The sequence below is a fragment of the Mobula hypostoma genome, chromosome 17 (genome assembly GCF_963921235.1).
Source record: "Mobula hypostoma chromosome 17, sMobHyp1.1, whole genome shotgun sequence".
NCBI classification, from domain to species: domain Eukaryota; kingdom Metazoa; phylum Chordata; class Chondrichthyes; order Myliobatiformes; family Myliobatidae; genus Mobula; species Mobula hypostoma.
The window spans coordinates 58,270,610-58,286,577 of NC_086113.1; the positions used below are offsets into that span (position 1 = coordinate 58,270,610).

Consider the following 15,968-nt stretch of genomic DNA (forward strand, 5'->3'; position numbering starts at 1 on the left):
CTGATGCAACCATTTAGAATGCTCTCCACGGTACCTCTGTAGAAATTTTTGGGTGTCTTTGGTGACCCACTGTAACAATTCTCCTCAAACACCTAATGAAATATCACTGCTGATGTGTCTTCTTTGTAATTGCATCAATAACTTGGGCCCAGGATAGGTCCTCAGAAATGCTGACACACAAGAACTTGAAACTGCTCACCCTTTCCACTTATGATCCTTCGATGAGGACAGGTGTGTTACCTCGATTTCCCCTTCCTGAAGTCCACAGTTAACTCCTCAGTCTTATTGATGTTGACTGAGTGCAAGACATCACTCAACCAGCTGATCTATCTCGTTCCTATATGCCTCCTCATCACCACCTGAAAGTCTGTCAACAATAGTAATGTTGTCAACAAATTTATAGCAACACACATCAAAGTAGCTGGTGAACGTAGCAGGCCAGGCAGCATCTCTAGGAAGAGCTACAGTCGACATTTCAGGCTGAGACCCTTCGTCAGTTAGTCCTGACGAAGGGTCTTGGCCTGAAACGTCGACTATACCTCTTCCTAGAGACGCTGCCTGGCCTGCTGCGTTCACCAGCTACTTTGATGTGTGTTGCTTGAATTTCCAGCATCTGCAGAATTCCTGTTGTTTGCATTAACAAATTTATAGATGCCATATGAGATATGCTAGCCACACAATCTTGGGTGTAGAGAGAGTAGAGCAGCGGGTATGGGATGGCACGGTAAGCAATCTTGATGGTGATGTTGGCTCCTCTAGTTTCACAGGTGATATTTTGGTGGTAGTTGTTCAGAAACTTCTTTAAGTTAACCTCATTGAAATTCCCCTGTAATGAGAGGGAAAGCATCAGGGTGCACTGCTTCACGTGCTTAACTCCTCCAGTGCCTGCCTGATGTTGGCCCAAGGTGGAATGTACACTGCTATCAGGATGTTGGCAGAAATCTCCCTCAGCAGATAAAACACTTAGATGTTCTGGACTGAGGCAGAATCATCATGTCTGTGCACCACAATGAATTAATCATGAAGTATACTCTCCCTCCTGCAGCTTTAAAAGACTTAGCTACCTGTCTTTACAGTGAATGGCGAAGCCAGCAGGCTGCAGTGCTGTGTCCGAAATGGAGGTTAACCATGTTTCTGTGAAGCAAAATACATAGCAGTGTCTGATGTCCCTCTGGTACTGCTATTTTGCTCTGAGGTCATTAGTTTTATTTTCCAGAGACTGTACAATTTCCAGTAGGATAATTGGGAGTAGTGGGGAGGGGTCTAAGGTGACTGGCTTTCATTTGTACCTGTATTCCAGCTCATCTTCCCCGCTTCCTTTTTCATAAAGGAGAATTGCACTTGCGATCCAACTTCGCCTATCAGAGTTGGTTGATTTTGAAGATCGATAGATTATTGTTATTAACATAAAAATGAAGAGTTGTGAGGACATTTGTGATCTTGTATCACTTGTCTAACTTTGAAATCAGCAATCTTCAACTTGAATTGCAAAACACCAATGTACATCGGGAACTCCTTGGATCATTATATTATTGTATAAGTGAAATAAGTAATCATTATAATGATTCTGGAAATGAAGGGTTAACATATGAAAACATTTGATGGCTCTGGGCCTGTGCTTGGTGGGCTTTAGAAGAATGAGGGGGGATTTCATTGAAACTTATCAAATATTGAAAGGCCTGGATAAAGTGAATGTGGAGACGATGTTTAGGGAGTCTATGACCAGAGGACACAGCTCGAGAATAAAGGGATGTCCCTTTAGAACAGAGATGAGGAATAATTTCTTCAGCCAGAGGGTGGTGAATCTATGGAATTCATTGCCAAAGAAGGTAATGTAGAATCCAAATTTGATAGCCAAGGTTGATAGTTTCTTGATTAGTCAGGGTGTCAAAAATTATGGGGAGAAGGCTGGGGAATGGGGTTGAGAGGGATAGATCAGCCATGATGGAACGGTGTAGCAGACTCGATGGGCCAAATTCTGCTCCTATGTCTTATGGTATAAGCTATCACCATGCTGCCAACTGCAGAACGTTGCTGCATATAAACTGGCTCAAAAGGAGCCACATTACAGAAACAAGTATTTGCCATACCCTCTCTTCATACATCAGACTCTAAAACACTTCTGGAGATTGCAGGACTATGAAAAATACCACAGAATGCCAAGAGCTACAGTAGACCACTGATGATGCAATCTGAAGCACCCATCATTTGATTCCATGCATTTGCAGAGCTTTACTGCACAGCTATGGAACTGCCTCGGGGACAAATGGAGTAATTCAGTTTGGATGAAGGCCACTTGACCCACTGAGTCCTTACCAACCATCCTAGACTAATCCCATTTTTCATCTCCCCTCTTTCACATCAACTCCCTGATCCACCCTGTATACAAAATTATGAGGGACATAAAGTTCCTCCCTGCGCCGTCAGGCACATCGGGCAGCAACCTTGTTGTTAACTTTATTGCTTGCCAAGGCTGAGATATTCGCTTGATGCTCAACCCACCATGGATGGAACTCATGCAAGGAGCTGGCCAGTTTTGAACCCAGGACCTCTTGATCTGAAGTCTGGGTGCAGATGTCACTCCACCACAGATACAGACAAAGAGTGACGTAGATAGAGTAAATGCAAACAATCTTTTTCCATTGAGGTTAAGTGAGGCTATTACTAGAGGTCATAGATTAAGGGTGAAAGGTGAAATATTTAAGAGGAACATGAGGGGGAAGTTCTTCACTCAGAGGGTGGTGCGAGTGTGAGATGAGCTGCCAATGGAAGTGGTCAATGCAGTTCTGATTACAACACTTAAGAGAAGTCTGGGTAAGTACATGGATAGGAGGTATGGAGGACTCTGGTCTGATGTAGGTGAATGGGACCAGGAGAGTAACAGTTCAGCATGGACTATATGGCTGAAAGGCCTGTTTCTGTGCTGTAGTGCTCTATGACTCTATTCAATCACTCATCTACACAGTAGGGAGCAACTTACAGTGTCTAATTAACCTATGTCTTTGGGACATGGGAGGAAACAGGATCCCAGTAGACACAAGGGGAACGTGTAAACCCAAGCAGAGGGGCGGACCTGAAACATCAACTGCTCCTCTTTCCACAAATGCTGCCTGAACTTTCAGCATGTTCTAGTCTGCCTAAAGTATCACGTGCAGCAATCAGAGCTGGAAGTAATATTGGATGGAAGCACAAAATGGCGATTAGTTCAAATTATCATTGATGATGCAATAAATTTCTGGTGACCTCATTTGTCAATAGTTTGTGTGTATTAATATGTGGTAAATGTAGACCCCAGGCCAACTACTTCAGTGGAATGCGCAGCTGGAGGGAGGTCCATGACATTCGAAGCAAGATCCACTACCTGGAATTTGACATTGAAGGCAATAATGCTGCACGATTGCTGTGATGTGCCTATTAACATGAAGCTTGGATTACTCCCTGGCCATACCTATGGTGCTTCCGCAAAGGGAGGTGCTCTTTAGTAAAGGTGACCTCTCCCCAGCTTATGGGGTGGAAGGAAATCCTTCTTGCACCAGCCTCACCACTGGAGTGCTTCCTCTGGGTTGTCAGCCTTACTCCTGCTTATGAAGTGTTAACACTGTAAGCCTTTCAGTAATGCAAAAAAAAAGCAGGAAGCCATTTAGCCCCTCACACCTTCTCTGCCATTCACCAAGAGCACAGTTAATCTTTTACGTCGGACTGCCTTCCTCACTCACCCCATTTCCCTTGATTCCCTTAGTACCAAAAATTCTATTGACCTCCAAGAAAAGCGAACAAACTGATGTTTACTCTTGATATCTTTGTAACTTAGTAACAGTGCCAAATACCGTGCTCAGCAAGGTGACACAATCAGTACAGTCCAGGGACTTAGAGCAGGCAGGTAGGTAGACTGGCTCTCAAAGTCCAACACTACATCCCCATCATGAGAGGAGAAAATGGATAAGGCCAGCCAACAGGGTTCTGGTGAAGCTGTATAGACCAATCCCTTGTACAGTGAATGCAATGGATTGCAGAAGCATTGATGAAATCCAACCATACCATTGATTTCAAAGGACAATGGAGACGGGAGATCACTGGTGGCCTATACTCTACTGGGAGCAAAGGGTCCAAGAAAGTAAGACTTTGCCCACAAACCTGTGGCTGTCATGACAAAGACAGACAACTTTGCTTTCAGTAGAGTGATCCATCACAGTCAACAGATATGCTGAGAATGGAGTGATAAGGGCCATGTGCAGGCAGAGAGGATTAGGTGTCATTAGCTTGATGAGTTCAGCACAACATCACGGGCCAAAGGGCCTGTTCCTGTGCTGTTCTGTTCTGTTCTAGGTTCTACAATCTGAGAGAGGTGTGAGGTTTCCCCTCAGTGAGTGCTCAGGCAATGTGCTCAAGTATACTTATTTACTACTTCTGATCAGGCAGCACAAGTAGCACAAGGTCAAGACAATAATTTTGTAAATGGTGAAGAATGTGAAAAGTCTTGAGGGAAGTGGAGCCACTGTGCAGTTAGGCTGTCCAAATGCACTGGCTGCATCACTTCTTCAGAAAGTCTAAATGCTTCAACATTTGGGTTAGAGAGGGAAGAGGGTGCCAACAGCTTTGGGAGGAGAATGTAATCAACAATTACTTCACAGCTTGTAGGCTCTGTTTTCTATGATCAAGTCCACATGCCTTCACTGTGTCATTGTCAAGCTAATGAATAGTGCCTTTGGTTAAGCAAGTAATTCCTCACTCAGCTAAGTTGGTAGTAATGTGACCTTACAATGCAAGGCTATACAGGGCTTTTTTCCAGATAAGCAGTTTGTTATCCTACTGGGAAAGGTTATTTGGTTTGGGTAGCTGATACACAACAAAGAGCATTCCAAGAAAAGCACCACCTTGAAATCCATTGGAAAAATCATCCCAGAAAGGGATAGACACCTCAGCCTTCTGAGTAGGACTGGCCCATGGCTTTGAAAGACACCATCCTTTGTTGCCTGAGCTGGCCGCTGCAACAACCTCAAAGCTCCAGATCTGAGAAAATCCCATAATTTAGTGTTACCTCAGAGGGCCATTGTTTGGGTAGGTCAATGACACAGGAGGTGTTGGACTAAACAAGTGGTCCAACGTGGCAGAATTTGCATCTTCAGAGACAGCTCTATTTCTATCTTTGAAATCACTTTTTTTCCTTTTCAAGGTTCTTTTGAAGACCCTGATCTGGAGTTACATGCTCACTTCAGTCCTTTGCGGAAATTGCGCTCCTGGGGCCTCACGACTGGCCGCTTTTCGATATGCCAAGGATGCGGGCTGGAAGGCAGCATGCCTTCAGGGTGCTGGATTTTCATGGCTCTGGAGGCGGGCAGATTCAAGGCCAGTGCCACCACCTGGTGCATCGTGGGAGTACAAGGAAGATCATAAGCCGTGGGCTTGCTGCTGTCTGTGTGCCCAGAGACCCGAGTTCTTAGGGCACAGAGCTTGGAAAAAGTGACGCAACAGACTTTTGATACCATAAATTAGCGAGTTCTTTTGTTATGTCTCCCCTCTCATTGTGAAACGGGGACACCTCTTTTTCCCTTATTGTAAATGGCCGATGCTTTATTGCTGGTGGGGGAAGGGAGGTCGTTGCTTTGATGCTGCTTACTTGTGGGAGGGGGAGATGGGGGGGTAGTCCTTGGTGTTCTAACATTTAACTGTCATTCATTCTTTGGGGCACTCCTCTGTTTTCGTGGATGTTTGTGAAGAAGAAGAGTTTCTCTGACATTAAATGTACCTATTGAAACCCACTGAGGCAGATAGACAGCAGCCCATGCTTCTGTCTGACCCACTAAGAGAACTCCAAGCTTGATGAATCATGGATGAATATGATGGCACAACAAGCAAGTCATTTTCACCTTCAAAGCCTATGGTGGACAGCTTGGGGATTTCCTAACACTGCAGTCTTCCCCAAAGCACTGTTTCTGAAAGACTTGATGGACATTACCCTGTTAAAAGGGCTTGAAAGTAGCCCTGGGGGCTCTCTGTGAACTCTGCACAAAGAGCATGCCTCCTTTGAGCATTGTTCTTCTCAGCCAGTCATGGTCCCTCTGAAGTCTTGAGAGAGCACTCTCCCTCTACTGCAACTACAACTTCAAGCAGGTGGCATCTATCATCAAGGATCCCCACTAGCTTGGCTCTGTCCCCCTTCCTTTCCAGAACTGATGAAGGGTCTCAGCCTGAAATGTTGATTGTTTCCACAGATGCTGCCCAGCCTGCTGAGCTCCCCCAGCAGGTGTGTGTGTGTGTGTGTGTGTGTGTGTGTGTGTGTGTGTGTGTGTGTGGTGTGTGTGAGAGAGTGTGAGTGTGCGTGTGTGTGTGTGAGTGTGTGGTGTGTGTGTGTGTGTGAGACAGTGTGAGTGTGTGTGTGAGAGAGTGTGAGTGTGTGGTGTGTGTGTGTGGTGTGTGTGAGAGAGTGTGTGTGTGTGTGTGTGAGAGAGTGTGAGTGTGTGTGTGTGTGAGTGAGTGTGAGTGTGTGTGTGGGAGTGAGTGTGAGTGTGTGTGTGTGTGTGGGTGTGTGAGAGAGTGTGAGTGTGTGTGTGTGTGTGTGTGTGGTGTGTGTGTGTGTGTGTGGGTGTGTGAGAGAGTGTGAGTGTGTGTGTGTGTGTGTGTGTGTGTGTGTGTGGTGTGTGTGTGTGGTGTGTGTGAGAGAGTGTGAGTGTGTGTGTGTGTGAGTGTGTGTGTGTGGTGTGTGTGTGTGTGTGTGTGAGAGAGTGTGAGTGTGTGTGTGTGGTGTGTGTGTGTGGTGTGTGTGAGAGAGTGTGAGTGTGTGTGTGTGAGTGTGTGAGTGTGTGAGTGTGTGAGTGTGTGAGTGTGTGTGTGTGTGTGTGTGGTGTGTGTGTGTGTGTGTGTGTGTGTGTGTGTGTGTGTGTGTGTGTGTGAGTGAGTGTGAGTGTGAGTGAGTGTGAGTGTGAGTGTGGGAGTGAATGTGAGTGTGTGTGTGTGGGTGTGTGAGAGAGTGTGAGTGTGTGTGAGTGTGAGTGTGAGTGTGTGAGTGTGAGTGTGTGTATGTATTGCTTTGAATTTCCAACATCTGCAGATTTTCTTATGTTTGGGTCATGGCTTTTTTTTTTGCTGTACCACAAGTAGTTGTAGGAACAGCTACTTTGCTACAAATATTAGGTTCTTGAACCAATCTGTATAACCCTAACTCTTCTTCAGCAACAGGACACTACAGACCACTTCTTGCACTATCATAGATGTTTTTTTTGCACTAGACTTCAAAGTTCAAAGTAAAATTTCTTATCAGACTACATACATGTCATCATATACAACCCTGAGATTCTTTTTCTGTGGGCATACTTAGCAAATCTATAGAATAATAACTGTATACAGGAACTGTATACATCAGGAACTATAAGTCGAAAACAAACTGCGCAAATACAGATATAAGTAAATAGTAATAAATAATGAGCATGAAATAACAAGATAACAGAGGCTTTAATTGAGTGTACCTATCCCTTTTTGTTCAAGAGCCTGATGGTTGAGGAGTAGAAATTGTTCTTGAACCTGGTGGTGTGAGGCCTGAGACACCTGTACCTTTTACCTGATGGCAGCAGTGAGAAGAGAGTGGATAGTGGGGATTTCTGATGATGGATGCTGCTTTTCTACAGCAACATTTCATGTAGATGTGCTCAATGGTTGGGAAGGTTTTACCCATGATGTACTGGGCCAAATCCACTACCTTTTGTAGGATTTTCTGCTCAAAGGCATTGGTGCTTCTATTGGTAGTCTTGTTTTGCACATTGTTTTCTTCTTATTGTCTTGTATTTCTTGTATATAATTCTTGTTCATATGTTGTCTGAATCTATGTGCTGTGAGGCTGCTGCAAGTTATTCACTGTACTGTACTTGTACCTCAATGTACCTGCGCATGGAGCAATGATCTCTGTATAATTGTCTTCATTGCCAACACTCCCATGTCTTCACACTTGTCCATCAGTTGGACATGCCACCACAGTACGTTCCACCAATAGGGTCCCCATTGGAGGTCTCTCTATACGGGAGACATTACATGGGGGGGGGGTAGGTTATGGGGTGGAGTGCTCACAGAGATGTTTTCAAGTTGTTCTGCCTAAAGGAGTCAGTATTCCATATTTACACAGAACGTGAGAGGCCGCAGCTCCTATTTGACTGTCTGAAGGGGCTGCCCTTCAATTTCTGACTCTGTGCTACAGTGCAGTGGAGTCAAGTTGTATGGTGGAACTACTTGTTGGTCTGCTCTTGGGCCTGGTCAGGATGGTTATTCACAGGTGCAGGTAGCAGGGCAATTCCCCAGTCCACTTGTGAGGATATGTGCCTGGTCTTCGGGAGGGAGAGAGCTTGGTGTTCATAAGTTCACTAGAGGCCCCCTAAAACTGCTGGGCTGGAGTACATCCTTGCAAGGGAAAATAATTTGAAAAATAAGGAAATGAAGTTTTCTCTAAAAGAAATGGAACAATGTTGCCTATTGTGTTTTCTGTCTCTCATCATGACTTTGAAACTAAATAGATAAATCACAAACAGAGTCAAGGAGAACTACAGCAAGTCTTGACTAAACTCACAAGTAGGGGCAAACATCCACTTCCACACAGCCCTTCAAAACGTTATTGACTGCCATCACACGTCAACATGCCTACAGAACATGGCCCGTACAAATAGTTGTTAAAATTGCTGCACTTAAAAAAAATTATTCCACTTAAAAATTAAATAACCTTAGGGAGTGTTAACATTGTGAAGTAGCTTCAGTACAGAGTATGATTGCAGCCTCCATTTGGAACAGGGACTAGATCCTACAAGGTGGTACTGGGGACTTTACAACATATGGATCTTTAAATCCTTCTATGCTAATTTGTATGACAGAAAAGTGTCAGATGGCGCCCTCCAAAAACTTGCTGTCCTTTATCACACAGGTTTTAGATGACAGTGAATGAGAGAGTCTGGGCCAGCCACTGACTCAGAGGAACTAACATGCCTCTTCATGCCCCCGAGACGAATTTAACTCACTGAGATGGTGAAAAACATTTGGCAGAATGCCTCATCACAAAAACTCACTGACAAGCTCTCATATATTGCTTGGCTCCCTTTCAAATTCTTCCTGCATGGTCAGAATCTCATTCTGTGCACATTTCCCTCAAGATATTCATGAGGATGAGGTGATCACCCACTCTGTGGATCATGCAAAGAAGTTCTGGAAAAGGATGCAAAGGTCCTTGCTCACCCCAAGCAGCTGCTTAAGAGAGGAGTTTCTGATTGTTGTTTCAAGGGATGTGTACCAAGATAAACATTAACTGTCACTAGAAGATAATCAACCAGGTGACAGATGCACTTTGATCTGCCTGAAACTTGTTGAGTTTCCTGGATGAGATTACTGTAAGGGAATTCTGCCAGCTGGCTCAGTCCAGGCTGCAGAGGTGTGGTGAGAGACGGACTGAAGCCTGGTACAACCAGTGCAAAAGTGTTTTGTGGGGAAGGACAGCAGTCTAAAGTCCTGTCTCAGCTGGACACTGAGAGTGTACAGACTTGACAACACAATGAATTGTACTCTTTTGTATTTCTTGTATATACTTTTATGAATAATCATTTATTTTTTTCAAAAACTAAGGAAAGACAATCTTCATTCTCTTGTCCAATTGGTTCTCAACTTTGGATCTGCACTCCAGAACACCCTTGCTGTGTAATGAGCTTCAATTGCAATGCGATGGTCACAAATTGCTATCATTCTATCTGAAGTAATTAACAGCCAACTCCTGTTGAGTCCAATCATTTGTTTGAATTAGTCAAGTTACAAGCATCTGCTTATAGAAGCATTTTTGGCACAATTCAAATTTAGGTTGAATAAAGGATACAAGACCAAATTACTGGAAGTAACAGTTGACCTAGTAGATTCACCAACTAGAGAGTGGCAGTGCAGAGAAACATGCTCCTTCTTGGAAGACAGAGTATTGTATTTATTGTGAGACTTCACAGACTTGGCAGGTTTCTAACCTTGCAGGAAATTTTCCACTTTAATTCCACAATACCATCGTATTCTCTCTGCTCTACAAGGATTCTATATGACTGTTGAAGATCACTTACAACTTACTGCCATCGCTTCATTCTGAAGGACATCATGGCTGGGCATTTCATGGAGAGCTCTCTCCATAAAGACCAATGCTAAGTTAGTGTTCTGAATTAACCACACCTCCAGGAATAGGGACAGATCCACCTCAACATGAAGCAGGTGCAAAAAGACAAGATGCTGACCTCAGTGGACATTGTGCACCCAGCCCAAATCTTTCTCACCACCAAGTTAGTCCTTCATGGCTTAAAATTCATTTCCATATCCAAACAAAATAAAGCTTAATTGGTGCAAAATGCTGGCACTAACAAAAGAGGTTTTAATTGGTTTCCAAATTAACCTAAACCTCATTAGCATTTCTGACAATAAATACAGTAGCAGAGGGCAAAGATTTCTACTCATGGCTGAAGAAAGGACTTGTTTACCATATGGAATGGGAGAAAAAAAAATCCTTTCTTTCTTGTAAATTCACTTAAACTAAATCTACAACACTAATTATAGAGAGATGAATTATTTCTTTACTTTCTGAATCTCAGTATACTTCAAAATCTCAAAATACTTCAAAACCATTCAATAAAAAGTAATAAGTGTGGGTGAAAATGCAACAGCTCATTTAAACCATATTTAACACTCAAGCTGTGGAGTGAAATAGAGAAGAACTGCAGCACTAGACACTCAGATCACTTTGCTTTCTCTAGGACCACACGACCTCTTAACTTCACTTGAATGATTAGATGGACTCTTAGTTAAACACCTTATCCACCACTCAAACATTCCAACACTCAGAGAATGGAAATGGGGTGTTGGTTTAGTGGCTGAAGTGGGATTTGAACACTGATATTCTGACAAGAGACATGTTGCCAACCTTTTAGAAAATCACCCAAGTGAAGAGATCTAGCTCTGGTTCTATGATAGCTACAGCAATATGTCACTAAAGATTCATTTTTTGCGTTCCCATTTAGACTTTTTTCCTGCAAATCTTGGCGCTGTTAGTGACAAGCATGGTGAAAGGTTTCACCAGGGCATTGTGGTCATGGAGAAATGGTATCAGGACAACTGGAATTCATCAGTGCTGGCTGATTATTGTTGGACACTTAAGCAAGAAGTCTCAGACACTGAGTACAAATGAAAATCATCAACAAAATATTATTAGCTTTGTAAAGCATTAGCATCGTTATGTCATTAAATGCATTATATTCAACAAAAGTTGACTGTCCTGTTGTACATACTATTTATTACAAAATACTATAAATTGCATCTTGCACATTGAGATGGAGATGTAACAAAGATTTTTACTCCTCATGTATGTGAAGGATGTAAGAAATAAATTGAATTCAATGCAATTCAATTTATTTCTTGTTTCTCTCCAAATTCCTACATGATACAAATAGTCTGAAATTATATTGTGTTCAGCTTCAAGTGGTCTATCATAAATAAAAAAAATTCTGAGGAAGCAACACTTGCAAAAAAATTTGCCGTCTAGTGTAGCTAATCAAAGAGTCAGAAGTTTGTAGGCACAAGGTACTACCCAAAGTTTTAAGCACAAAGTTTAGGCAGCCACTCTAATATATATAACGAGAGCTTTTGGCAGTCTCAAGATGCCATTTTTCAAATAACTTTTGAACCAAGACCAGAACCACAATCATTCTCCTGGATATTGACAGATATCCCACTGGACTCTGTCAAAGAACAGAGGCATTCACTCAGTTTCCAGCTCTCATTCAACATCACTAAATGGATTATCTTGTCACTATTCCAATGGCATTTCATCTGCAATTCGTCCCTTGTATTTCCAAGATCATACTAGCCCCTATGCCAGCCTAATGCCATCACCTAGAGCATAGCTTCTCATAGCTCTCTCATCTATGCACCTATCTCCAAACTTAGGAAAGAGTCACAGTCACAGAACACTACAGCACAGAAAAAGGCTCTTCAGCCCATCTAGTCTGTGCCAAACCATTAATTTGCCTAGTCCCATTGACCTGCACTCGGACCAATAGAGTCATAGAACTTACCTGGAATGTCACAGCTGAACCCACATCTACCACTTCTGCCAGCAGCTCTTTCCACATTCGCGTCATCCTCTGAGTGATGTAGCTCCCCCTCAGACTCCCCTTGGTGCTTGTTGGTGCTTGTGGGGAAAAGAGTTATTAATGAATCAAAAAGCTAGCGGCCATCACATGCCTTGTTGCCTGTTCTGGAGGTTTCAGCATGCCTTTGAATTTTAGCTAATTCTGTGGGTAAATGTGCTTACCCATTTCTGGCACATGAGGAGGAGCTAGCAGGAAAACAACAGAAGCAGCTGGAACTCAGCAGTGAAACATATTTTTCCTCTCAGTTGTATTGGATTGTTGGGCATCATTTGGAAGCAGGGAAGAAAACCTCTTCAGGTAATTGCACACTATACTTGGCAAAGTCTACACATGAAATTAACCCATTATCTGTCTGATACGACTGAATAAGGCAAATGAGTGAAATAAATCACCAAGTAAACTCCTCAAGTGAAAGTGAGTGAGATTACACTTTCTTTATACAAGCACAACTGCAATTTTGCAACATATTAAAATACGCATTTGTCAAGGATATGCATAACAAAACTGAAACCTCCAGAACTGGCAACAAGGCATGTAATGCCACTAGACTTATTCCCAGTTTTTTTTGATTTATTAATAATTGTTTTCCCACTATTACATCAACACATCCGTCTTCCGCTGCTTCAACACTTACCATCCCACGAGCCTCTGCATCTGACACATCATTCTCTGCAACTTCCACCATCTTCAATGGATTCCACCACCAAACACACCTTTACCTCCCCCCCCCCCCACACCTCACTCTCCATTTTCCACAGAGATCACTCCCTCCACGATTCCCTTGTCCTAATTTCTCTCCTGGCACATATCCCTGCAAGTGGCAGAAATGCTACACCTGCCCATTCACCTCCTCTCTCCTCTCCATTCAGGGTCGCAAACAGTCCTTTCAGGTGAGTCAAAACTTCATCTGTGAATCTGTGAGGTTGTCTATTTTATCCAGTGCTCCCAATGGTGAGACCCAATGTAAATGGGGGGGGGGGGGGGTGCGCTTTGTTCAGCACCTCCGCTCCATTTGCCGAAAGCAGAATTTCCCAATAGCTAAGCATTTTAATTCCTATCCCTATTTCTGTTCTGACACGTCAGTTCATGGCATCCTTATTTTCCACGATGAGGCCTCTCTCAAGGTGGTGGGGCAACACCTCATATTCCGTCTAAGTAGCCTCCAACCTGAAGGCATGAACATCCATTTCTCCTTCCACTCCAATGATTTTTTTTGCCCTCCCCTTTCTACCTTCTTCTATTCTCCATCAAGCCTCTTACCTCTTCTTTCCACCTGCTTAGCACCTCCCCCTTGTGCCCCTCCTTCTTCCCTTTCTCCTCCTATCAGATTCCTTCTTCTCCAGCCCTTGACCTTTTCCACCGATCTGGCTTCACCTATCACTCTCTAACTAGTTCTTCTTCCTCTCTCCACATAAACATCGACTGTTTATTCATTTCCACAAATGCTGCCTGACCTGCTGAGTTCCTCCAGCATTTTGTGTATGTTGCTCTGGATTTCCAGCGTCTAAAGAATTTTGTGTTTACAGTATGATGTTAACGTTCTATGTTTTATATCAACGTGCTAGATGAGTCTAAATTAGCTGGCTATATTCGACAAGCCATGTCACACACACAAAGTCAAGGCTCAGAAAAAAGACACTCCATGCCATGTTCTGCCAGATAAAGAGGTTATCTAGTGGATAAAAACTACAGATTCAGGAATGTGTTCAATACCTCCATGAGGCAATACAACATCTTCACTGACTCCAGGGAATCACTAGCCCTTGACCACTCGAAGAGGAGAAAGCATGCTTGGGCTACAAAATGCTGCATATTGAGGGGAAAGCATTTTGGGATACAAAATGCTGTTGGAGCTCGGCAAGTTACAAAACATCTATGGAGGCAAATAAGCAGTCAACGTCTCAGGCCGAGACCCTTCATCATGACTGGTAAGGAAGGGGGCAGAAACCAGAATAAGAAGGTGGGGGAGCGAAAGGAGTACAAGCTGGCAGGTGATTGGTGAGACCTGGTGAGGGGGAAGGTGGGTGGTGATGAACTGAGAAGCTGAGAGCGGATAAATGGAAGGTGAAAAAGAAGAAATCTAATAGGAGAGGACAGTGGATCATGAAAGAAAAAGGAGGAGCGAAGCCAAAGGGAAGTGATATGCAGTGGAGGAGAAGAGGTGAGAGGGTAACCAGAATGGAAAAAGAGAGGAGGGGGGAAGGGGAGAGAAATTACTACTAGAACTTGGAGAAATCAATGTTTATGTCAAGTTGGAGACTACCTAGACAGGAAATGAGGTGCTGCTGAGTTTGGCATCATCATGGCAGTAGTGAAGACCATGGAATGACATTATCAGAATGACAATGGGAGGTCAAATGAAGTGGGTAGCTACCAGGAGATCCTGCCTTTGGCAGCAGACAGAGCGAATGTGCTTGGGTACTTGGGTTAGCATTGGGAACCTCATACCTATGTATTGGGAATTTATAGAAATCCTGTATAAGTGGCAGACAAAAGTGATCTATGTTGTCACTCACCCACCACATCATTCTCCTCCTACCCCATTTGTAAAACAGTCTACCAGCTTCACATTGTCTTCATCAGCTCAGAACACACAAAACCACACAGCAAGTCATCCTCTGTCCTGAGGGGAAGGAAGAAAGATGAGGGTGAAGGGGAGAGGAAGAGGAAAAAGTAGGGGGAGATGTTGCAACTGCAGGAAAAAGAACAGACTGTGTGGAACTGAATTTTGTTTTAGGGTAATGGGTTAAACAGAAATAATGTGGTTTTGACTTTGGATTATAAATAGTGACCCTCAGCACCATCAAAGAGGAGGTACAGGAGTTTGAAGAGACACACTCAGCTTTTTAGGAATAGCTTCTTGCCCTCTGCCATCAGATTTCTGAATGGACAATGAACCCATGAACACTACCTCACTAGTTTCCCTTCTCTTTTTGCACTTCTTACTTAATTCACATAAATATACATATATTTCTTATCGCAATTTATAAACTTTTTTTTATTAGGTATTGTACTGTGCTGCTGCAGCAAAGCAACAAATGTTAAGGACCATGCCAGTGGTATTAATTCAGTAATATGCAATGACAAAATTAGCTCAAATCCTCAAGTAAGACCATTCAGGATTTTTTTTTTTTAAAAAGGTAGATACATTTTTTTGAAAAATTAAGGAATTGAGGGCTATAAGGGACTGATGCAATAATATATGGTAATAATGGCAAAGCTATTTTAAACTGACATGAAATTAAATAAGCAAAATATGTTAATACATTTTTAACTTGAATGTTTAAACAGTTTTTGTTTGCAGAGCAGATCCCTAAAAGCAATAGTTTGTGTCCCAGTATCCAAGCAAGGTCAGATCACATTTTCCCTGGGGAAATAGATCAAAATCGCATGCTAACTGGATTTAGTCCATGCTATTAGAGAGGGCTTAGCAGAAATGGATACCAAAGCAGGATATACCAAAGTCACTTGAATAAAACCATGTAGGAGAAAGGTTTTTCACTGTGTTATGTAATAATGGACGTGTCGATTCAGGGGACCCTGCACGTTTATGATTGGTTCACTAATGACAATTATGATAGTGATGGACAGTTGGCATTTTCCAATCACTTAAGAGAGAACTCGAGAGTAAAATCAGGCAGTAAATGTGAAGCTCTGAAGGTGGATTGTACATTAACAATTTGTTGGGCAACAAGGTGGTGGCTGGTGTCCACAGCCTACGCTGAGACCCAACACTACTTACTGGCTGAACAAGTTGAGAGAAATTGCCACAAGGATAATTACACATTCTGAGTTATTCTGTTATGATAATTACAGAGCTGTTTCTGT

The 15,968-nt window shown here is 43.0% G+C and overlaps 1 protein-coding gene across 3 annotated transcripts in view; it reads right to left on the minus strand.

Moving 5' to 3' along the window:
- nedd9 (neural precursor cell expressed, developmentally down-regulated 9) overlaps positions 1 to 15,968 on the minus strand; it is a 103,929-nt gene that overhangs the window by 54,322 nt on the left and 33,639 nt on the right. For 2 of the 3 annotated variants that reach the window (XM_063069957.1, XM_063069955.1), the window contains exon 2: positions 12,063 to 12,178. The exons of the other annotated variant lie outside the window; for it this stretch is intronic. In XM_063069957.1, coding sequence (XP_062926027.1) covers positions 12,063 to 12,128 — 66 coding nt within the window. In that variant the 5' untranslated portion in view covers positions 12,129 to 12,178. The remainder of the gene's footprint in view (positions 1 to 12,062; positions 12,179 to 15,968) is intronic. 3 annotated transcript variants of the gene reach the window in all.